Below are 24,197 nucleotides of genomic sequence, written 5' to 3'. Positions count from 1 at the left end.
GAATGGGAATGACTACTGATAGGTATGGAGTTTCTTTGGGGGATGATAAAAATATTCTAAAATTAGATTGCACAACTGTGAATATACTAGAAACTATTGGATAACACAAATATTGAATATATTGGCTTCCCTGATGGATCAGATGGTAAAGAATCTGTCTGCAATGTGGGAAATCCAAGTTTGATCCCTAGATTGGGGAGATCCCCTGGAGAAGGAAATGGCAAACTACCCCAGTATTCTTGTCTGGAGAATCCCATGGATGGAGGAGCCTGGCAGGCTGCAGTCCATGGGGTGGCAAAGAGTTGGACACGACTGAGCAACTAGGACTTTCACTTTCACACTGGATTATACGTTTTAAATGGTGAATGTTATGATATGTCATTAAAGCTGTTAAATAAAGTGGAGGCAGCAGTGGTGGTGGTCGTGGTGGGCTCAGTTTGGTGGGGTGATACTGGAGAGAAGGAAGATGAGAGTTGATTGACACCTAATATACCTTAATCCATGTACAGCCAAGTCTGAGTACTACCGATTTTTCCTATGGATTTTTTTTTTTTCTTCTGTGCCTTCTGGTTGAATTACATTCCCCCCATGGCCAACACTGATCTCTACATAAGAATTTTTGAAACAGATTATAAAAATCATGCCACGTTTCAATGCCAATGGATCATGTGTAGAAGGGACACCTTTGCTTTTCCCATACGGTGTCCTTAGCACACAGAACAGACTTCTTAGGAGTGATGGGACTGTAGCCAGATTTCTTCTTCTCATGTGAGTACAAACTCAGACAGGGTCCATGAAGAAATTAAAGCAGACATCTGGGGTCTATAATTTTTAATAATTTTAAACTAGCTACAAAATGTCAATCACATCACAAACTGACAGAGGAGACAGGAGGAATTTAATATTACATGCCGTAATGATATTTATCTCATAGTTTATCTATATTTCATTCATTTACATTATTTTTTTTAAAGGTTTCTTTATCAGCTACTAAATATCTCAGCAATTTGGTGTGCATAGCTCTAGATTAAGCAACAGAGAATTGTACTGATAACAAACCACAGGGGAAATAGTGATTAGTAAGAGTCAGCCTTATAAAATTTACATCTCCACACTGTTTCACAGCAAGGTCGCTTTCTCCAAAACACAGTCTTCAAAAGCAGCAAACAAACTCTATATTACATCCATTGGACATAATTTCAGTCAAACGTATATTTTGCTGGAAATGATTGAATGGTGAGTATGTCAAACCCATCTTTTTTCAAAATTATTTTTTTTAAAAAAGGATGATTATGATTGATAAGTTTAAATATTGACAGAAAGAAGTGACACTACTGCAGTTTTGCTGGTATAACTTAATCTTGACAGTGTCTCAATACTGAGCATGCTTTGTTGTTGTTTTGCTGTTGCTGCTGTTGTTGTATGTGTGTTTTCTCATCAGTATGCTACTGTCATGGAAAGATTTTGTTTAAGTAGGAATCTAAAAATCTATTTAGTTCTCATGCATAAATGCATAAATCACATCACTTTGAGTGCAATGCCTGTTATGTAATTCCACGTTGTCTAATCATGAAATCATAAAGACAGATGACAGCCATGAGGAACCAAAGACAGCAAATTTTGAGTTTCAGAGCCTGACACCCAAAGAAAGGACCGTGGCAGTAGCTCTGTGGAATGTCACAGTTTTACAAGAACAATACTGTGTACTGAAAGAATCAACAGCACATTGAGCATTCCTAATTTGTTATCATTCAGCAAACACCATTGAAAAGAGAAAAGGTAAAATGAAACCCAAGACATCTTACATAAAAAGTTAGAGCCACCAAATGACCACTATATATAGCCTTTGGAAAGAAAGAGACCCAGAAAAAACAGAAGACACGTAGTATCGTTGGGCTGATGGATGACACAAAACAACATTCACAATGGGGGCAGGTTGATGTGTGCATGTGTGCAGACCTACTAGGTAATACCATGAGAAAGCATGAAGGTGCTATCTTGCCCAACAGCATTTGGAAGAAGACACAGACGGGCCATTTAACCACTCCCCAGCATCTTTGTTGCACGTTGGTTGGCCTCATCAATTCTGGTTTTGTTGGAATCAGCCTAGAAAAAGGGGAAAGAAAAACAAAATTCAGTTTACCCATTAGAATTCTATTGGACCCCTTCAGAGTCCAGTTCAAATGCCTCCTATTGGGTGAAGGCATTTTGAAACTTTCCTTTTCATCAGAATGAACCATCCCTTCTTTTGTGTTCCCAGAACCACTGGCTGGACTTGAGCATGATCACAGAAGTTTGATCTCATGACTTAGTTCTCAAGACTGTTTTCCCTACCACAGAGTGTTCTTTGGAGGACAGAGACATATCATTTATCTTTCTCTTCTGGAACAACACCCAACGACTTCTATGGCAGACATTCACATCTGTTAAATTGAGTTGAATTCCTGCTATTTGTACAGTTACTAGCAGTGTCACTTTGGGCAGATTACTTAACATTTTGGGGCCTCAGCTTTCTGCACGGTAAGCTGGGGGCAGTAAAGAACACTGCTGGCGAGCACAGTACCACTACTAGGTCCTGCTCACTCAACTGGGACAACATCAAGATTGATATCAACACTGAGGGATATACTGTTGTTAGCTCCTATTTCCAACTGAGGAAACCAAGCAGAGAGGATTTAGGCAATTTGTCTAACGTCACAGCACTAATAAATGGGGAAACCAGAGTCAGAAGGTCCAGAGTCAGAGTCCACACTATAATCACTGTTAGTCATCTTACTACTTAGGTTTGCTATGAGGATGAAATGAGTTGCTACACATAATGGTCTTAGAATAATGTTTTGCAGAAATGAAGCGCTCAATATATCTTATCTTACAACTACTGCTGTTGGGTGAAAACGTGGTTTGCTTTTGCAATATTTAATATTTTTTAGTCCCATTTCTGAAGACTTACTCCTGTCAGCTTGATAACTGGCTTGTTTTAACAGAGACACACTTACTATCATTTTGTATTTTGACTGACTGCCTCACTGCTTGAGTTCTCTTTCGCTCTACATGCATCATGAAACCTAGGACTACTACCTGGATATACTGTTAAACTCCGGAAAATGAACTATTCCTAACATTACCGAAGAACATACGAGTCAGCAAGCAGAAGGGAAGACAAACGTTCCTTTGTGGCTGTTGTTTCTGCTCTATTGTGGTTGGTAATGTGGTCTGTCTCTCTCCAGCCTGGGAAGGGGCCAGGAAACTGAGAGGCAGGGCAGGGAAACTGGACTGGTTTATAGCAACAGTACTTATTCGCTGATTACTGCTTTCACATCAACAACTGTGCCTGGTGCTTTGTAATCTCCACCAAGTTGTGTCTTCTTTATCCAGTTTAGTTGTGAATTCCCAGGACACTAGAGTTACCACTATTCAAATAGAAATTTGCCAAGTGAAAGAAAAATATTTCTAGGCTGTTCATAGCTTTGAATTATCTGGCAATGGTTCCTTACCATCTGTTTGGATAGTTAAGAGTTGACTTCAAAACAGTTAAGGCAGAACACTAATTTTCCTTGATTGTTTGGATCTTTAGACTCGTAGTTTTGACCTTTAGGCTTGTAATTTGGAAAATGGGTATTTCTCTCCAGTTTTCCTGAACGCTTTAGTATTCCCGAACGCTTTAGTATTCCCTCGTTAGCTACAAGTCCTATCAGAAATAGTAACACTTTGATCCAAAGGAAAATCAGAAGCTCAGATCAATGTGAAATGTTCCTTAAGATTGGATTATGCTTTTCCAGACTTAACTTTGAGAACTGCTCAAATAAGGAAAAGGCTTCCCTGGTGGCTCACAGGTTAAAGCGTCTGCCTGCAATGCGGGAGACCTGGGTTCGATCCCTGGGTTGGGAAGATCCCCTGGAGAAGGAAATGGCAACCCACTCCAGTATTCTTGCCTGGAGAATCCCATGGACAGAGGAGCCTGGTGGGCTACAGTCCACAGGGTCGCAAAGAGTCGGACACGACTGGGCACCAAATAAGGAAAAAACATACATTTAAAAACAGCATTTCTGAAGGCAAACATTCTAGGATTTCTTGCATTATGAAGGCACTGGTGAGGCTTCATGTGATGGTACAAGAGAATGTTTTGAAGTAGAGCATAAGGCTACTCTTTGGATACACTCAAAGAATCTGGGAGGAGCTAGAACAGACGTATCGTCAATGAGCATCTGTGATGTCCACCTCAGTTCTTTCCGAAGCATATCAAAATTCCAGCCTATACAATATCTGACACCACAGGAGCCAAATCTTTATTATATTATATAACATATGTGCTTTTAGGAAAAAAATCCTGAGATAATCTTCTTTCACTTGTCTTCCTGGTATTTGGAGAATGCATCTGTGTTTACTCTATTTATATCTTGTAGGACATATTTATACAATATATCCCATCTCTGTTTTCACATTTCTATTTAGAGAATCCTAAACTTGCTAATACACTCAAGATACATTACATGATTTGCCTTTGTGAGAAAACCTGATCCAAAAAACCAGCGGAAGAGGTAGAAGGGGCTGTTTAGCCCACGCTTCTGAACACTCTGGAAATCTTAACTCCAGACCATGGCAAGTAGCTTTTCGGGCACAGCTCTGACTTCTGGAAGAGGATATCTGTATCTTACATGATAGGCTGTTCTGATCCCAGGTTTGAACTGTTCTCTTATTATCTTTCCCCTGGAGAAGGAAATAGCAACCCACTCCAGTATCAGATGAGGAACCAGGTCGTGAAGCTGGTGAGCAGGAAAGCCTTGCTGGAACTCAAGATCTTAGTTTTCAAACGCCATGCTTCCATACTGATGGGAGACTGTGAGCAATGCTCAATCTTCAACTTTACTGTATTTAACAGTAAAGATGTGATGTGTGCCTTGCATCTTGCACTGACAATTTTAAATCCAAGTTTGAACATTATTGTTTCCTTAGCAACAGTTCCCATAAAGACCTGACAGAAACTTGCCCCATTTTAATAGATTTCTAAAAGAATCATACAATTCCAGCCTTAGAAGACTGCCTATTTATAAATACCCTAAATCAGAAAACAGGGTTTTCAAATGGACAAAGTAATTTCTTGACAGTCCATAGGAATGTACTGAAGACTGCATTATTTTGGATTCCCAAAACTTCACTACTAATTGAAGTGATGAGAAAGGATCATGATTGGTGGGGTTGGGTGAGGGTTGTTGTTTGGGTCATGAGAGAATATGGGAGAAACAGAAGATTCTCTTTAGTCCTACAGTATGATTTTAATCCTGGATATGCAGATCTTTGCACACCATTTTCTATGATCAGAAGTAAGAATTTGCAAAAGAAGGTGGAAGTCTACTAATAATCATGTAACATGTATCATTTGGGGCAATGCTGAATTGAAATGGGTTTTATCTCAATCATATCCACATTTTTATTTTGAGGAAAAAAAGGCTAGTTATTAGAAGGGAACTAGACCCCTGCCCCACTTCTTAAGCAATTCGTTATCCAAGGATGAGATAAACTATAATGGCTATTTCCTATCCACTTGCCTGACTTTTGATGAAACCCTATAGCTGCACAAGTCTTGGTTCTTGCAGTAAACTGGGCCCAGAATGAAAACTTTCCCCTAAAGAATAGACCTAGAGATGTGAAGTGGTAGATTAAGATGCCACCTGCCTTTCCAGGAAAACTGCTTGCTTAAAGCCCAGCTCTGTCAATAAAGACTTGACCCCTCTTTCTTAGTAGAAGTTCTCTCTCTAGGACTCTAATTGAGTTAGAGATATTTTATCTCCCTACATCTGTGAGTCAATTGGGTCCTTGGATAGAAAAATGGCTACTTTTCTTTTTTTTTTTCCCCCCGAATCATTTTCCTATTGGAAGGTGGTTCAGCAATTATTTCTTAGTTCATTTTTCTGGGCCATAATGGGTTAGATCCATTTCTGTTGGCTCCAGGGCTTTTTGAAACTCTCAATATTGTTCTAAAAATCTATTGATTTACACAGCTTAAAAGCTTTAGCACATCAAAGGCTCTTACCAACAATAAGCATGACTTGTGAAGTAAGCAAAGCACAGGTATTTTGTCAACTACACTGACATTTGTGGAGCTCAATATTGATTAGGCAAAATATTATGCAGTCAAATATCTTTATAAAGTGCATAGAACACAACAGGGCAAAACGCTCCCTTTAAGTCTACTCATTCCTTTCTTAAGTCAGTGGAGGATGCTCAGATCCCAAGACACAGAGTATTTAGTCTTACGATTCAAGAGAACACAAAAACTGCCCTTTGACCCCCAACCAAAGTGGAATGAGTTGTTGAAAAGAAACTCAGGGTTTCAGGCTCAAAACTTCAATATCTTCCAAGGAATAAACTCACATCATACAAGATTAGCTAAGTAGAATTGATTATAGATGCACAATTACCATTAAACTCATAATTTGCCTATTTCTCCCTGTTGGCACTTGGATATCTTGAGATTATAAATAATATTTAGGAGTCTACTGATTAGGGAGGGGATGGAACACAAAGACAGAGACTTATCAGATTTGCATAGTGTAGAATATCAGGTGTGGGTGCCCCAAATCTTTTTATAAAAGCTTTCCAGTGCTTCTTTCTGTTCCTTCCTAATCTGAAGCCCCCAACCCTATCTTTTTCCATTTGACTGTCTCTACTCTTTCTGACACTAGGCGGCTCAGTCTTAGTGTGACATCTGGTGTCCTTATATGAACTCAATTTCATTAGATTATGTTGCCTACTTCGAGATCTGGACATGTGCACTTTTGAACTGGAAATGGAATCTGGGCCTTTTTGAACTATCATTTGAGCTTCCGCACTTAGAGAATCAAAGCTCGTATTCATCTTCTGGCAAACCTAAAATAACTGTTCTTCCCTCCATTTCCTGATTCTATTCCTACATCATCTCTGACAAGCTCTTAACCAACCTTCAAGACTCGATTCAAATTCATCTTTTTGGGTGAGATTTTCCCATCCCCTGACCCTTGAAATCTTTCCCCATCTAACCTGACTTAGCATCTGATGTGCAACTTTCTTGACAAATTATTTTCCTCTGGATGCTCACTGCCTCCCATAGGCTATGAGTTTCTTGGCAGTGGAGATAGTGTCTTTCTCATCTTAATATGTCCTTTGATGCCTAGCACAATGCCTATAGTAAAGGTGGCCCTGAGGAATATCTGCTAGATTAAATTCTACCTTATTATTTACTTATCTGTTGCTGTATTTCTGTCTCAGAAAATTAAGGGGAAGATGTCTATCTACCAGGGCCTGAATCCAAAGTCACGGTTTGAGGGTCTTGTTAAGCCATTCACGCTTCCTTGGTGGTTATTTCAGAGAAGGTGATAAGCAACAGAAACCTGCTGACTGCCCCGTGCTCACCTTCTCCATGATCCTGTCGATCTGGCGGTTCTGTGTATCAATCTCATTGCCCATATCCAGGGCCATATGACGGAGGTTTCCAATGATGCCGCTCACCTGCTCCAGGTTTTCATCCATTTCATTTTCTCGGGCATCATTTGTTACCCTGGGCATCAAAGAAGAGGTTTTAGAAGGTAAGAAAAACTCAAATGCCCAGGACCCAAAGCTTAGGGAAAATCTATTGATCTCCAGGTATCAATCCGATCCTTTTTAAATCTCTGTTCTATATGAGAACATTTTAGCTTGTGTAGATAGGAAAATAATTTGTAAATGCATTATTGAACACTTAAATTTCTACTTTTAAAGACAGCATATTAAGCAGATTAATATATCACTTCTCTCAATTCTACCAACACCTCATTTCCTCCCTTTATGACTATCCCAATTTTCATGTTTTGAGGCTAAAATCATTTTAGTTGGGAGGATTCCAGGTTAGAGAATGAAGGTGGAACCAGTTAGAAACTGTATTTTTCTTTGTGAAATGTCAATCAAAATCTCCAAGACTCAAATTTATAAGGAAAGAAAAGCTATTGTACTAAGTGAGAGAGTTTCTCCACTCATCTACTTCTCCATTTGGGACAAACATTAATGGGAAGAGTAATGAGAATAACAGTCTGCCCCTTAATCCTATTTGCTCCCAAGAACTCCAAAGGGAACTACTTTTTCAAGACGATTTTTACTTGCTCAGGTTTCGATGCTATGTGGTTTTTTGTGACATTGTGAGTAGGTGATTTCAAGGAAGAAAACTGTGATAAAATATTGTTTCAGCCTACGTAGGGAGGAAGGAATTGGCTCTCAAAAGGCCTTCCCCAAAGGGAGTTCCCATTTTTTTCATAACTCAGCTTGAAAGTTAAGAAGGCACTTTTTTTTTTCCTTAAAAAAACTTCTAATTGCAATTTATTTACATATCATTTTTATTAATAGCTACTATATAGCCACAGTTCACCCCCTGCACTGTATGGATCCATGCACTGCTCAAACTGTCTTTAAGAAAGAACTCATTGTTTTAAAAAAGAAAGAACTCATCGCCCAGTTGTAAGGAGTGTGATTAGCTGACAGCTTCTCATTGTTCATTCCTTTAGGTCTGCTTTGAGCTGAGGTCTTGTTCTCAAGGTGGCCCCAGGCAATGACGAAGCAAGACTTTTTACAAAGACTTAGTCATTTCTACCTACCGTGGAATTCCTCCAATGAGCAACTTTGCTGTGGAGTTCCCAATGAGTTGGTAGATTGCTTGCCAGCTCTGCCTGATGGTCTGACAGCTCTTTCCCAGTCTTACTTCCCCCCTTTCCCTCCCCAATGTTGCTCTCTAATAAACCTTTTGCACTCTCTCTCATTCTTGGCACCTGCTTTTGACCCAGCTAATGGACATGGGCACATACCACACTAACTTTATTGTAAATGGTAGATACTTATTTCAGAATGTCTGGGTTTTTCCTCCTACAGATGGCGATGGGCTAAAATTTGCTCACAGGGGTTAAAACCCATCCCTCATGGTAAATCCCAATGTAGACTGCTCCTCTAGGGTTTTTAAAGCAATCTAGGCCAGATAAAGTTAAAGGGGCACTTCCCAGGTTTCGTATGTAGAAAAGAAGTTTACATAAATGATCGTCAGCAGCTACGACTTACTTCTGGTTCCGTAGTTCTCAGCCTTCTATTCATATTAAAATCTGAGGGGCTCTAAAAACTACTGACACCTGGATTTCACTTCTAGAGATTCTCTTGATCTCAACCTCTTCCCACAGCCATAATTACTGTTGGGCTCCGGTGACAGTTCTCTCCTGTCCCTTTAGTATCCTTCCTGCCATTGCTAGTTCATAGATGTTTCACCATTCCTTATTATCGACCCTGCCCACATCTCTGTACATAATCTCATAAATTCTGTCCAATCAAAGTCATGGAGTGAAACATTGTTTACTGCACACTGATGCTGGATGTGGTCATGTGGCTGGCTTTGTCCAGTGAAATGTGGGCAAAGGCTTGAAAAGTGCTTGCACGTGGGAGCCTACCCTTTGGTGCTGTCACCACCACACAAGAACCATGGGCTTGCCTGGGGAGAGGTCGCATAGAAGAGAAGGGACGCCTCATACCCACGGCCCCAGCCAGTCACCAGACAAGGAAGCACTGCTGTCTTAGATCATCTTGCACCCACTTGCATGTAATGAGCAAGCCCAGGAGATGCTCTCAGAAGACCTGCTCAGTCAACACAGAGATTCAGAAGTTAAAAAAAAAAAATGGTGTTTTTTTTTCTTTTTTTTTTGGTGGCACCACTCGACTTGTGGGCTCTTAGTTCTCTGAGCAGGGATTGAACCCAGAGCATGATGGTGAAAGCACCGAGTCCTAACCATTGGACTGCCAGGGAACTTCCCAGTGTTGTTTTAAAACCACTCAGGTTGGAGTGGTTTGTCACTCAAAAGTAGGCAACTGCTATAGTGCCAGCTGCACAAGGCTCACCTGCGGATGAAGCCACCACTGATGGCCATCTGCTCCCGTTCGTCAACCACGCGAGCAGGCTGGCTGGCCACAACTCCATCCTGATTATTGCCCCAGGCTTTTTTGTAAGCATCACTTGATTTAAGCCTATGCAAAAAAGAGGGTGAGTGACGAGCAAAAGGGCGGTGCATCAAGCTCACAACAATCATTACCTCTTCAAGCTCAGAACCGAACCAAGCGAATGAGTTTTAATTCGAGGCATTAGAGAATACCGATATATCATAATCCAGACCCAAACAGTTGGCCACCACCAAGCCTCAGCTACTAAGGATTTCATTTTAGTTAGTTTAGTTGGATTTAAGACAAGGATTAACGTAGTTGGAGGACATTCAGTTCTATTTCAATGACATGGTTATATTTGGAGACACAAAACACAGAAAAAAACATACTGGCAGACAGACACAAAACAAGACTGCCAAGTAGAGTGTGTCTATCACACCACAGCAACACACTGTCATCAAGAAAAACATCCTGGACCGAGTTTTTACACACCATCATGCAAAGATTCCCGTTTTAATTGTTTTCCCCCAATGCATGTGCAGAACCAAGCATTCTCACTCTGCATGGAGAACATACAGGATTGGTGGTTGGCCAAGGGTGATGGTCTTTGAGTTGCCTCTAGAGTGATTTGAATTAGATAATATATCGGTACTTCCAAACAGTCACCATACATCCAGAGTCGATGTACAAACCTTTGTCCACAGAGACAAAAAGTAAAAGAGGCATAGTGAAATGAATGCAGGAAAATAGAAGAGAGAACAAGCCATCTAGCACCAAAAAGGGAAATCCCTCTACATCTTCTTCATGCACCAGCTACAGGCATGAGTAGAAAGTGAAGCATTCTCATTTAAGCCAAACTACTCCAGAAGTTGACCATTCTCAAAAAAGGCAGTAGCAGGACAGTAATAGCCTTCATGAGGATTTGAAACGCAGGTTCAATAGCTTCTTTGTTGGACTGAGGGACAGGACGGGAGTGGTTATAGCTGCCTACTTCAAACTATCCTGGGATGTGGTAGGGGAAAGTGGTATGGAACTGGTGTGGTCTCTGTGGGCTATATTTCACTGAGCTGCCTTGGAGAGAGACTTAAAATCCAGGCATACCTATTGTGCCCAATAGACACGTGTGCAGCATATTTTGGTGGGTGTATTTTAACTGAGCAATCAAAGATGTTTTTATGTTCTTTGCATAGTAGAAGCCACACGCTTTTTAGTCCAAGAACAGAACTTCTTTGGGTCCTGTTTTCACATTTTCTATTCTCTATTATACGACACCAGAATTTAACCTTTTTTTTTTCCTGGAGGACCATAGCCATCTATTAAAACTGGCACTAAGACTAATATTTGAAGATTAGGGACCAAGAAACCCCAGAGACAAATTGGAAAATTGTACAGATGGAAATTCAGCAACTCCCACATCTAATGTATAATGCCATAGCCTTCAAGCAGTCAGAATTCACTGCTCTAAAGAGCCAGGGCCACTTAGTGGGACAGGATCCAAAAATGAATTTAATAGAGTTTAGAGTATGGCTTTGTTTTTGTTATTTTCCAAATCCCCATCCCCTCCCTCCTTACATTAACAGAAGTTATATGGACCTTGTGATGCTTTCTGCTATGTAAAATGTCTTGTGTACCATCTTTGGCAGTCAAGGGAGTGGGAAAGTTTGCGTTTCTGAACGAAGGCAAATCACTGCACCCACAATGCTGCACATAGACTCACATAACTGCGGGACATCTACCATAGTCCCTTGAAACATGCCGAGACAGGGCGAAGCCCCCAGAGAGTGCAGGGCGCCACCAGCCACTGTGCTGTGACACATGGTTTTTAAAGCATTATTTACACACAATAGGGAACACTTCAGTCAAGCTTTGAAGCTCAGTTAGGGTCTCTTGTGTAATAAGGAATTAGTGCCAACTAGTACGTGGAATTCCCAGGGGTCGTGATTTCATCTGAGCATTAGAATCTGTCACAGGGAGGGAGGGGGGCCTGCCTCCACCCTTTGTCCACACAGTTGGTGGATGGGGAAAATGTATCTATGAAATTCATCACAAAATAGGTAGACATCTCACCTGGGGGCAAGTGGCCACTGAAAATGATGAACAGTTAAATCTTGACTAACTGGAATGCTATTTTGGTGAATTATAGGACTTTCCTAACACAGTGGGCCATGGAGGTAAATTTAGTATCAAGAGTGATGGCTGACTCTCTGTTAGACTCTTGAGCCACTTTCCTGCCTTAGAGTCTTAGGGCAGGGAACATGATCAAAGCATTCCTTGGTTTTGGTTTCTCTTGATATGTCTGTTTGCCTTTCCTCTGCAGCTCAGCTTTCATTGCTTGGTCCGCTTGGATGTGGAACTTACAGAATGAAGACTGAGCAAGAGAATGCAAACTGCCTAGACTGACCTTTAAGAGAAATGCTGTTAAATCCCTGATGGGATTTTCCCCTTTGTTTATTTGCCTCTTTTTGCTAAAAGTCAAAACGAACACAAATATAAATATACTTGAAGGTTCAAGTTAGCTAGATTCCAGTTAATCAGGTTTTACTGTAGATCATTCTTTAAAAACAAAAAAAACACTTAAATTTATTTGTAAATTGAGCCCCTCCCCTCCTAAACAGGAAGTGGGATATTTTAAATCAGCCTCAAAGTTTAAAGGATGTGAATGGTCATATAATCAGCTAGAAATGACATCGATTTCTATTCTAAAAGCTAGGATCAGGAGAGCTTTTAGAAAAAGGCTTCTGTTCAAAGGGAAGTAGGAGGGGTGAGGGGAATCGGGTAATGGGTTTAATTTTCCAAATGCATGTTGGACAATCCGCTCATGCATTTTTTTTTTTTTTCCCCACTGCTAGTCAAATAAGACTACCTTCCAGAACACTAATTTTCAGGTTCCTTCTGTTGCAAACCTTTATAACCACATGTCACATTTCTGCTACATTCCAAAAAAGCGTTGCAGAACCTTAACAGTTGAATGTTTTGTGATGTTGTGCATGCAAAATCTACACATTTCAACATTTCGGCCAGTGTACGGGAGATCTTCCAAAAGGAAGAATTGGAGAGGGATGGGTCCAATTTGCTAAGGTGTGAGCACTTCTTGCTGAAGGACTCTTTGCCTCTGCGTTGGGTGCAGCTGCGGCATCTATGTTCTAACCGCTGACCAGATTTGGTAACTGGTGGGCAATTGAAAGGGTGAATCTCTGTCTTACTCTCTAACTTATGGAATGCTTGTTTGGGCCAAATTACCTGTTACTTTTGCTTCTGAAAAATCAAACCTTGATACATATGTGTATCTCAACTTCCAAACTTACCCCCAGTCTTTTCTAAATCTGCAATTTTGGTTTTTGGGATTTAGAGAACATAAAATTCCCTGGGTGGTGCCTCTTTCTTGAGGTTAGTCTCTGTCTTGAGGTACACTTTCTGGAAAATGTTGAAACGTTCATCAATAAAAGTTGCTGACAGTGAAGCTTTCACTGTAGTATGCCTGATTTTTAATGCATCAACAGTTTACTCCCACTAATATCATCTATGCTATGAGATGAATGCATTAGAGACGGTATTGATCTGTTCTGCATGCCACATACTCATCCTGCCTTTGCACCCAGCAGGAATGAGCTTGTCAAGGCTTGGAGATGGGCCTTGGGAAATCAAAGCTTCAGGCAGGCAGGCAGCACCTACTTGTTACAGGGACACACACAAAGCCCGCAGAATTTTCCTAGATCCGTCAAATTCTTTTCTGCTTCTTTCATGTCCTTATTGATTTGGTCCATCCCTTCCTCAATGCGTTCCAGTTGTTCTGATTAAACACAAGTATTTTATCCCCACAGAATGAAGCGGATGGAAAAGGACAAAGAAAAAAAAGACAAAACTTCAGACATTCACTTTGACATTAAAAAAAAAAAAAAGAAAGAAAGAAAACTGGACGCCACAGATTAGAGCTGGTACCCAGTACCTACTTGTTACAAGGACATATGAAAAGGCCACAGCATTTCCCTAAATCTTTTAAATTTTTCTCAGCTTCCTTCATGTCTTGGTTGATATGGTTCATGCCTTCTTCAACACGATCGAGTTGTTCTGGTTAGGACAAAGGGATGACAGTGTGGAATGAATTTTTTGGGGGTTTTCAACAGAACATGAGAAATGAAACGGAATTTGAAAAAGAGGGAGAGCTATTACAATGCATTGTCTGAGGAGATGCATTGCTAGAATCGGCTGTTGATGCCCTATGCAGCCAGGGATGGAAGAAAATGAAAAGTGATGCTCATATAGTTTACAGTTCAGACATGATGGGGTGGGGTAGGTAAGCCTGCTTGATTCTGAATGTCCAGGAAAACAGCACAGCGTATTCACTTACTCAGACACCAGTGAAACCCAAGAGAAAGAAAATAGGGTGTTAGTTTATGTTTTAGGCATTCAAATGCAATGGTACTAGAGAAAGTGTCTGCTTCAACTTTAAAACACCTCTTTCTTTTGGTTTTTAGCATCCCCAACCAGCTAAGGATAGAAAATAATCCACTTTCTCCTTTGGGAAAAAGAACAACTATAGTGATAATTAGCAATGGGTACCATATCTTTTTTTCCCCCTAGGAATGGCTGTCTAGCCAAAGGCAGGCCATAGGCAGTTTTTGGTTTTTAATATTCAATTCATAGAAGCTGTAAGAAAAGCAATATCAGCACAGCAACATTACAGGTACTGGACCATTAAATTCTTGGAGAAAGGCAATGGATTGGAACATGAAACAGTACTAAGTCATCACTGCCAGGAAAGCTGACTTTAGACAGTATCTTAAGACATAGACTGATGGCCATAAAAACAAATCATACTTCTAGGTTGCCAGGGTTACACTCATCAACTTGATTAATTTTTCAAAAGTGGTGTCATTAAACTGAGTAAACTATAAGTTCCATGAAGTGATTTTTAAAACAGCTTTTATGACTTTTCAGCTTTTCAGGTAGCTCAGTGGCAAAGAATCTGCCTGCCGTTGCAGGAGATGAGGGTTCTATCTCTCGGTCGGGAAGATCCCTGGAGAAGGAAATGGCAACCCACTCCAGTATTCTTGCCTGAAAAATCCCATGGACAGAGGAGCCTGGTGGGCTATAGTACATGGGGTCACAAAGAGTCACACACGGCATAGCGACTGAGCACATAAGACCATTAAGGCAGCAGTGGGATGTCCTGGCCGGCTATTTACAAAACCTTCACACTTCAATTCCTCTTTTCAACTGTATTTTCATGCATGCATGCCTATACCTCTGGGAAGAAAGACATGATTAGAATAAAACTGGTATAAAAAAACTTCCCTGTATAAAAGGGCATAAATAATTACTTAAAAACAATTTCACATTAAATTGTCATTCCAAACTGGAGAGACTGCTTGTCCATTTGGAAAATAAGAAGCTATTGTGTTGTCTTTTGTGGGGCTAAGGAACAGAATTCAGCTTATTAGGAATCTGCTGTCTCTGCTCTGCTTTTCAAGAGACAGGGGAAAACAGAATGTTTATCTAGTATGTGATAGCCACAGGAAATAACAGTGTAGTGCTGGCAAACTTTGCTGAATAAATATAGGTATAGTCATATCTTTAAGAAAATTCTTGAAGGGGCTAAAAAAATGGATGGCTGACAACTCTTTACATTCCAGAGAATTCAGTACTTTTCCAAACACTTCATTTCAGTTTCCTTAAGGAATGCAATAAATTAGTCTATAGATCAAAATAACTATCAAATGAGAGATTGGTTTGGGGAAGTGGAGCCCAGTATCTTCAAAACAAGAAGCACATTAAGAACAGACAGAATAGGGATGACAACCCCATTGGAGGAACTGCTAAGGGCTTCCTGGAGAGCTGATCTGAGGTGGGATTGAAGCACATATCTGGCTTCAGTTCAGTTCAGCCACTCAGTGGTGTCTGACTCTTTGTGACCCCATGGACTGCAGTATGCCAGGCTTCCCTGTTCATCACCAGGTTCCAGAGCTTACTCAAACTTATGTCCATACATTCGGTGATGCCATCCAACCATCTCATCCTCTGTTGTCCCCTTTTCCTCCTGCCTTCAATCTTTCCCAGCATCAGGGTCTTTTCAAATGAGTCAGTTCTTTGCATCAGGTGGCCAAAGTACTGGAGTTTCAGCTTCAGCATCAGTCCTTCCAATGAATATTCAGGACTGATTTCCTTTAGGAGGGACTGGTTGGATCTCCTTGCAGTCCGAGGGACCCTTAAGAGTCTTCTCCAACACCACAGTTCAAAAGCATCAATTCTTCGGCGCTCAAATTTCGTTATAGTCCAACTTTCACATCCATACATGACTACTGGAAAAACCATAGCTTTGACTAGACGGACCTTTGTCAGCAAAGTAATGTCTCTGCTTTTTAATATGCTGTGTAGTTTGGTCATAGCTTTTCTTCCAAGAGAAAGCATCTTTTAATTTCATGGCTGCAGTCACCATCTGCAGTGATTTTGCAGCCTCCCAAAATAAAGTCTGTCACTGTTTCCATTCTTTCCCCATCTATTTGCCATGAAGTGATGGGATTGGATGCCATGATCTTCATTTTTTGAAGTTGAATTTTAAGCCAACTTTTGCACTCTCCTCTTTCAATTTCATCAAAAGGCTCTTTAGCTCTTCTTTGCTTTCTGCCATAAGGGTGGTGTCATCTGTGTATCTGAGGTTATTGATATTTCTCCAGGAAATTTTGATTCCAGGTTGTGCTTGATCCAGCCAGGCATTTTGCATGATGTACTCTGCATATAAGTTGAATAAGCAGGGTGACAATATACAGCCTTGACATACTCCTTTCCTGATTTGGAACCAGTCTGTTGTTCCTGTCCAGTTTAACTGTTGCTTCTTGACCTGCATACAGATTTCTCAGAGGGAAGGTCAGGTGGTTCAGTATTCCCATCTCTTTCAGAATTTTCCACAGTTTGTTGTGATCCACACAAAGGCTTTGGCATAGTTAATAAAGCAGAAGTAGATGTTTTTCTGGAAGTCTTTTGCTTTTTTGATGGTTCAGCGAATGTTGGCCATCTGATCTCTAGTTCCTCTGCTTTTTCTAAATCCAGCTTGCACATCTGGAAGTTCATGGTTCACATACTGCTGAAGCCTGGCTTGGAGAATTTTGAGCATTACTTTGCTAGCGTGTGAGATGAGTGCAATTGTGCAGTAGTTTGAGCATTCTTTGGCACTGACTTTCTTTGGGATTTTGGAATGAAAGCTGACCTTGTCCAGTCCTGTGACCACTGCTGAGTTTTCCAGATTTGCTGGCATATTGAGTGCAGTACTTTCACAGCATCATCTTTAGGATCTGAAATAGCTCAGCTGGAATTCCATTACCTCCACTAGCTTTGTTCCTAGTGATGGTTCCTAAGGCCCACTTGACTTCACACTCCAGGATGTCTGGCTCAAGGTGAGTGATCACACCTTCGTGGTCATCTGGGTCATGAAGATCTTTTTTGTACAGTTCTTGTGTGTATTCTTGCCACCTCTTCTTAATTTCTTCTGCTTCTGTTAGGTCCCTACCATTTCTGTCCTTTATTGAGCCCATCTTTGCATGAAATGTTCCCTTTGTCTCTCTAATTTTCTTGAAGAGAGCTCTAGTCTTTCCCATTCTATTGTTTTCCTCTATTTCTTTGCATTGACCACTGAGGAAGGTCTTCTTATCTCTCCTTGCTACTCTTTGAAACTCTGCATTCAAATGGGTATATCTTTCCTTTTCTCGTTTGCCTTTTGCTTCTGTCCTTTTCTCAGCTATTTGTAAGGTCTCCTCACAGCCATTTTGCCTTTTTGAATTTCTTTTTCTATGGGGATGGTCTTGATCACTGCTTCTTGTACAATATCATGAACCTCTGTCCATGTTCCTCAGGCACTTTGTCTATCAGATCCAATCCCTTGAATCTATTTGTCACTTCCACTGTATAATTGTAAACGATTTGATTTAGGTCGTACCTGAATCTTCAATTTAAGTCTGAATTTGGCAATAAGGAGTTCATAATCTGAGCCACAGTCAGCTCCCAGTCTTGTTTTTGCTGACTGTATAGAGCTTCTCCATCTTTGGCTGCAAAGAATATAATCAATCTGATTTCGGTGTTGACCATCTGGTGATGTCCATGTGTAGTCTTCTCTTGTGTTGTTGGAAGAAGGTGTTCACTATGACCAGTGCGTTCTCTTGTGAAAACTCTGTTAGCCTTTGCCCTGCTTTGTTTTGTACTCCAAGGTCAAATTTGCCTGTTACTCCAGCTATCTCTTGACTTCCTACTTTTGCACTCTAGGCACATATAATGAAAAGGACATCTTTTTGGGGTGTTAGCTCTAGAAGGTCTTGTAGGTCTTCATAGAACCATTCAACTTCAGTTTCTTCAGCATTACTGGTAGAGGCACAGACTTGGATTACTGTGATATTGAATGGTTTGCCTTGGAAATGAATAGAGATCATTTTGTCATTTTTGAGATTGCATTCAAGTACAGTATTTCAGACTCTTTTGTTGACCATGATGGCTACTCCATTTTTTCTAAGGTATCCCTGCCTGCAGTAGTAGATATAATCGTCATCTGAGTTAAATTCACCCATTCCAGTCCATTTTAGTTGGCTGATTCCTAGAATGTAGACGTTCACTCTTGCCATCTCCTGTTTGACCACTTTTAATTTCCCTTGATTCATGGACCTAACATTCCAGGTTCCTATGCAATATTGGTCTTTACAGCATTGGAATTTACTTCCATCACCAGTCCCATCCACAGTTGGTATTGCTTTTGCTTTGACTCCATCTCTTCATTCTTTCTGGAGTTATTTCTCCACTGTAGTGTATTAGGCACCTACCGACCTGGGGAGTTCATCTTTCAGTGTCCTATCTTTCTGCCTTTTCATACTGTTCACGGGGCTCTCAAGGCAGGACTACTGGGGTGGTGTGCCACTCCCTCCCCCCATGGACCACGTTTCGTCAGACCTCTCCACCATGCTCCGTCCGTCTTGGGTGGCCCCACTCGGCATGGCTCATTACCACCTGCAGGTGTCTGGGGGAAGATGAAAGTGGTTCCTGCAGTAAGATTTTTTCTCCTAGAATTATGAAAGTAAAGGTTTCTTTTGATGTGTTCACTGTGGGTGGCATTGATTGTAAAGAATGATTTGAAATACTTGTTTCTACATTGCTTCAAAAATCTGAAGCCTCTCAAGTTCATTTGAGTGATCTTGCCTGAATCTTAGTTGCTCTCGTTGAACTTGTGAGAGACTAGTAGAGCATCCCTCCTCTGGGGGCGCTCCACCTCCACCAGCATTCTGGCTTGTTCTGGAGCTCCACATTCTCCCCACTGGTCAGGACAAGGTTCCTGAAAGTCTGCTCTTACCAGAGAGGAACTGAAATGGCCCAGCAGAGTGCTTGAAACCAAGAGGACTGTGGGCAGGTAGGCCCATATTCCCCTATCTGGGTAGAGAGGGCAAATATGCTGGGCTCGACCAATAAGCTGACACATGCACAGGTTATGGCATGCGGACATACATTCAGGTGTTTGCCCTTCCTAAGTAATTTCTCAAGTTAGTATTTTCAGCAAAATATAGGAGCCCCACTCACTGTGTCTCCAAGGATTAGAAAATAACATAAATAAAAGCAAATTGGTACACAAGTGTTAGATTTCTGAACCAGAGAATCCAGATGAAAACATACAAACAGGCAGAGTCAAATCCCTATTTCTGAGAGTGGGCTTCTGCCATGGGTTGCAGCTTGTACAGCAAAGATCATAACAAAGTAGAATTCTGGAGCTCTTTCAGAACAGTTGATTCTGAAAACTATTTTATATTTACCAATATTGGCTGAATGTATCATTATACACAATGTAAGTCAAATCCTGAAAAAACATCATGGAACAATTTTGTCACAGATATTCTAATGATAACATTCTTTCCTTTTTCTTGTCCCCTCTTAGAATGTGAATGTTATGAAGTCAGGGACTTTTGTCTGTTTTCTTCAGTGCCATGGCACATAGTAGGTACCCCAAATAATATCAATCTTTAGAGTGTAATCGAGTTATGTTTGTGAATATGTTTGGACTATAGGGACTTCACAGCACTTCAATGATTTGTGTGAAGATATTTCTCAGGAAATGCTTGAAAGCAATCAATATCCTCATTCCATTCTGACATGGACAACAACATCTGAGAGACTGATGCAATGCAGTATTCAGGCTTGACTGCTCCTTACTTCCCTAAACTTACTTTCTGACTGTTCTCTGTTTCCTCTTGGAGACTGGGAGGGAAATAACGTTTTGGACTGGGGAGGTGTTCCAGTACATCACACTATATGTTGGGGCAAGAAATTGTTCTTTCTTATTTCTGCCATGATATTTGGATGACTGGTTATTTGTGATGGACCCACCAATGGCAGGATGCTTAGGGATCTAAGTTTAGATATCATTTCTACTAATAGCTCAGTTGGTAATGAATCCACCTGCAATGCAGGAGACCCTGGTTTGATTCCTGGGTCGGGAAGACCTGCTGGAGAAGGGATAGACTACCCATTGCAGTATTCTTGGGCTTCCCTTGTGGCTCACCTGGTGAAGGATCCACCTGCAATGAGGTAGACCTAGGTTCCATCCCTGGGTTGGGAAGATCCCCTGGGGAGGGAAAGGCTATCCACTCCAGTATTCTGGCCTGGAGAACTCCATGGACTGTATAGTCCATGGGGTCACAAAGAATCAGACATGACTGAGTGACTTTTACTTTCTATTAATATTACTTAAGTAAAGCAGCATGGGGCCATTAGAATCCTCAATCTAATAAGAAAAAAAATAGAAGAATAGCAAGACCCAATGTATAAGCCTTCATGAGTGTATCCAGTTACACATGCTGAGTATATGATTTTAATTTTCCTGTGCACTGATGAACATACGGTAATTAATTTAAATAAATTTAAATAGTCACTTGACTAGTGGCTACCATATAGGACAATAGCAGCTTTAGTCATTCATAAGAGAGATTGGTGAGGGGACTTTAACAAGAGGGATGTTTTCACAAATGCTCTCTTGTAGGGCCATGAACCATTTAGAAATGTTGGCAGACCCTCTGGCTGATGGTTTACTGTGCCTTTACTCTGCCAGGCAGTGGCCAAAGATTTCACTGTCTAGTTTGGAGTTTTTCCCATTGGATTTTCCCAAGAGCCACATTTTCAGCATCTAAACAAACATATAACCCAGTAAAAACCAGCAAAGGGGACAAGAGATATGGAAGTGAAAGTTTAAATCATCCCACATTAGAGGTAAGGGTATATCGGGGGATTTCTTTCGTAGAACAGAAAAATCCCAGGATGCAGTACATTTCCAGGGTCAGCTGTCATGCTCAGTGTTCCATGGCCTCCTGATACCTGAGTATAAAACAAGAATCCCATAAGGAATTTCTGAGTTTAAGCATTTAGCAGGGCAACCTGGAATGGCTCTTTAGGAGGATGACTGTTTCTTGAGACTTCTGTGCAGCTGAAGGGTAGAAGCAGTCAACACTTTCGGTGTTCAGGCGAAGATAAAATTAGTAGAGCATAAATTGGAGAGAAATTTTAAAGCAGTTACTGATCTAAACAACTAAACACAGCATATACAGCATTCAAATGCATTTACAATGGCAGAGAAGATAGTTGTTGACTCATTTAAAAAGATCCTAATCTCTTCTTACAGTATAAACGGAACATATACCACTTAAGATCAGGCAGAAGCCACCTACTTTTGAAGGTTTACAGTTGTGTGTTTCTCTTCAATATCAATTATCCATCATGCATCTGGTAAAACCCACGTTATCCTAGGAAATATGTTCAGCCGAGAATTTAGCTGTGTGGCCATAACTGAAATGTCTTAGCTGAGAACATGATCTGTCTTGCAGGGAATATCTGCACTCTTGGTTTGTTTCTCTGAGAATAATATAAAGATATTCTTGGGACTCACTTATGTTTAAGAATAATTTATTTTTGCATTTGTTTGGAGATTTTGGCAAATTTTGTCTCGATTTTCTTCATCAAAGTACAATGTAATTTGCAACTCAATATCTTACTTTTTTTTAACTTCAGATTTTATGTATTATTTTTCATGTCTTTATGTCAAAGCTTTATAGTTAGGGGTAAAATGGCATTATCCTTTTTTTCTATTGCAATGCTTCTTTTCTAGCCCTTTCATATGCAAATCATTAACTAAAGAGAGTTAATAAGGTAGAACTCTATATTTCTTTTTGAGTGTATATGTATCAATTTAGCACTGGAAATGAAGTACCACTCTTCTATATGGGCACATGTTGCCTAATTAAATACAATTTTTAAAAAACGCAATGACAGTGCATCCTGAATTTCAAAGTCTGGGACGTTGTTATACAGATCAAGTCAGCAAGTCTTAAAATTTATAGCAAATTCATTTGAGGAATTCTGAAGACTGCTATAGTTATTGTAATCCCTTCAAAATACAACTCTACTAGACTTAATTATTTTTGTATTAATTTTGCAATTTATATTTTTTTAAATGAGAGGGCAAGTGTTGGGATTGATGTTCATTGTTTTTTTTAAAAGAACTTTTCTCTCGATTTTAAAAAACTGGTTAGTTAGTGTATGTTTATTGAAAAATTTTAATACAAATAAATAATATAGAAACAAATGTCTTTACTGACAGCCATGAGGGTATACTCAGATCTCCTTCCAAGAGGGCTTCTTTAGTTAGTAGACACCTCCAGCTGTCGCACGTCTATGATCTCCCATATTTACATGGAGGCCACGCCCACTCTGGGATGCTCCTAGCCAATGACTGAGCGTGACTTACTAGCCTGGAGGCAATCCTGCCCAGCATGGTGTTGCCCCGCTGGGTAGTCTTTGCTCCTGGGCTGCACATCAGTCTGGCTGAGACTTTCTCAGAGCAGCATTGCAGTATGAGATTCCTACCCAAGCCTCCATCCACCCTCTCCCCTCTCAAAAGTGTCAGGCCCACATCACAAAAGGCTCTCCCTGCCTACTCCTGCTTGTCTCCTCTTCACCAATGTATTTCTAATTGATTCCTAGCAGTTGTTTCTCAGAGGACCCCTAAGAGTAGTTCAGTCCCTCGCAGTCCCTGCCCCAACTCCTCAGAGGTCAGTAAATAAAGATTTATATTATATATTGCAATGGTTGCAGACACTTTATGCAGAATTTCTTTTATGGCCATACCATAATTAATGTGGTTGGCCTCTTCATTGCCGGACACTTAGGTTGTATCCAGTTTTGCAGTATCATAGGTAAGGCATGTATATTTTTCTTCACAGATTTGTCAGTGAATATCTGCAGCATCTAATTCTAGGAGTGAAATATCTTGGTTGAAAGATGGGCACACATCAAAATGTGTGTATATTATCAAATTACTCTTAAATGTTTGTATCAATCAACAATGCCCACATGTAGATTGAGGGTTTCTGTTTTCCTGGCATATTCACAGTATTGATTATTATCAGTTAAAAAAAGTCGTGCCGTTGGCTAAAGAGTGGCATCTTATTACTGTCGTTGGGTAAAGCATAGTTTCATTAGTCTACATGTAAGCTGATGATTTACATATTAAGGCAATTTTCCTCTCAATTTGAGATTTATTCCTGGAGTTTGTTTATGATGTTCCATGTTTTAAATAAATGTTACCTTTTTATCTTTGACATTTAAAAATTTCTCATGATTGCTGAGAATTTTCTAATGCTGACATTAAATACAAATAAAGAGAAAATATTTCTGCCAAATCTGTTTGTTATGATAAGAATTTAGAATGGAATCAGGCAACTAACTTCTAGCTAGAATTAAAGCATCACTGAATGACTAGACAAATAAGTCAAAGGGAAATATGTTAGTACTCCCTTCTAGATTCCACCGTAAACTATAAAGATGCTATACTAAATAGCTGGTACTCTGATTTTCACTGCCTCTATTTTTAAAATTAAATGAAAAAGTTAAAATATTTTAAGTGGTTCAATTTTCCATTTTCCAATGATTTCCCTCAGTTTATGGCCTGTTAAAAAAGCTTCTAGTTATTTAAGGAACTCTCATAATGACTTATAAATCAAAACGGCCAGTCTCATTCTATCTAGGAATTATTAGAAGAACACCAAATTTATGGGAAAGATTGGGGCTAAGGGGGAGAATCCCCAAACTGTCCAAAATATTATCATTTAAAAAATCCAAACAAATGACTTTTGCCTTCAAAATTCTTTTACCCCAACACATATAACAGAGAGTGTAGTACCATTTATTCAACCATGAAGACATTTCTATACATATACCAATTTCTTTAAAAGAAAAAGGAACAAAAAAATAAGATGAAAACTATA

General features: G+C 40.1%; 1 protein-coding gene across 4 annotated transcripts in view; it reads right to left on the bottom strand.

The window, feature by feature from the left end:
* Positions 1-816: 816 nt before the first annotated feature.
* SNAP25 (synaptosome associated protein 25) overlaps positions 817-24,197 on the bottom strand; it is an 84,063-nt gene continuing 60,682 nt past the window's right edge. For 3 of the 4 annotated variants that reach the window (XM_061435605.1, XM_061435606.1, XM_061435607.1), the window contains exons 5-8: positions 13,591-13,708; positions 9,880-10,005; positions 7,390-7,534; positions 817-2,106 (exon numbers count right to left, since the gene is read on the bottom strand). In XM_061435605.1, the coding sequence (XP_061291589.1) occupies positions 2,038-2,106; positions 7,390-7,534; positions 9,880-10,005; positions 13,591-13,708 (458 nt within the window). In that variant the 3' untranslated portion in view covers positions 817-2,037. Of the gene's footprint in view, positions 2,107-7,389; positions 7,535-9,879; positions 10,006-13,590; positions 13,709-13,868; positions 13,987-24,197 lie in introns of all 4 variants that reach the window. The other variant, XM_061435609.1, reaches the window with a different exon arrangement.

This window comes from Bos javanicus, chromosome 13 (genome assembly GCF_032452875.1).
Source record: "Bos javanicus breed banteng chromosome 13, ARS-OSU_banteng_1.0, whole genome shotgun sequence".
NCBI classification, from domain to species: domain Eukaryota; kingdom Metazoa; phylum Chordata; class Mammalia; order Artiodactyla; family Bovidae; genus Bos; species Bos javanicus.
This window is presented reverse-complemented; position numbering and strand designations above follow the sequence as displayed.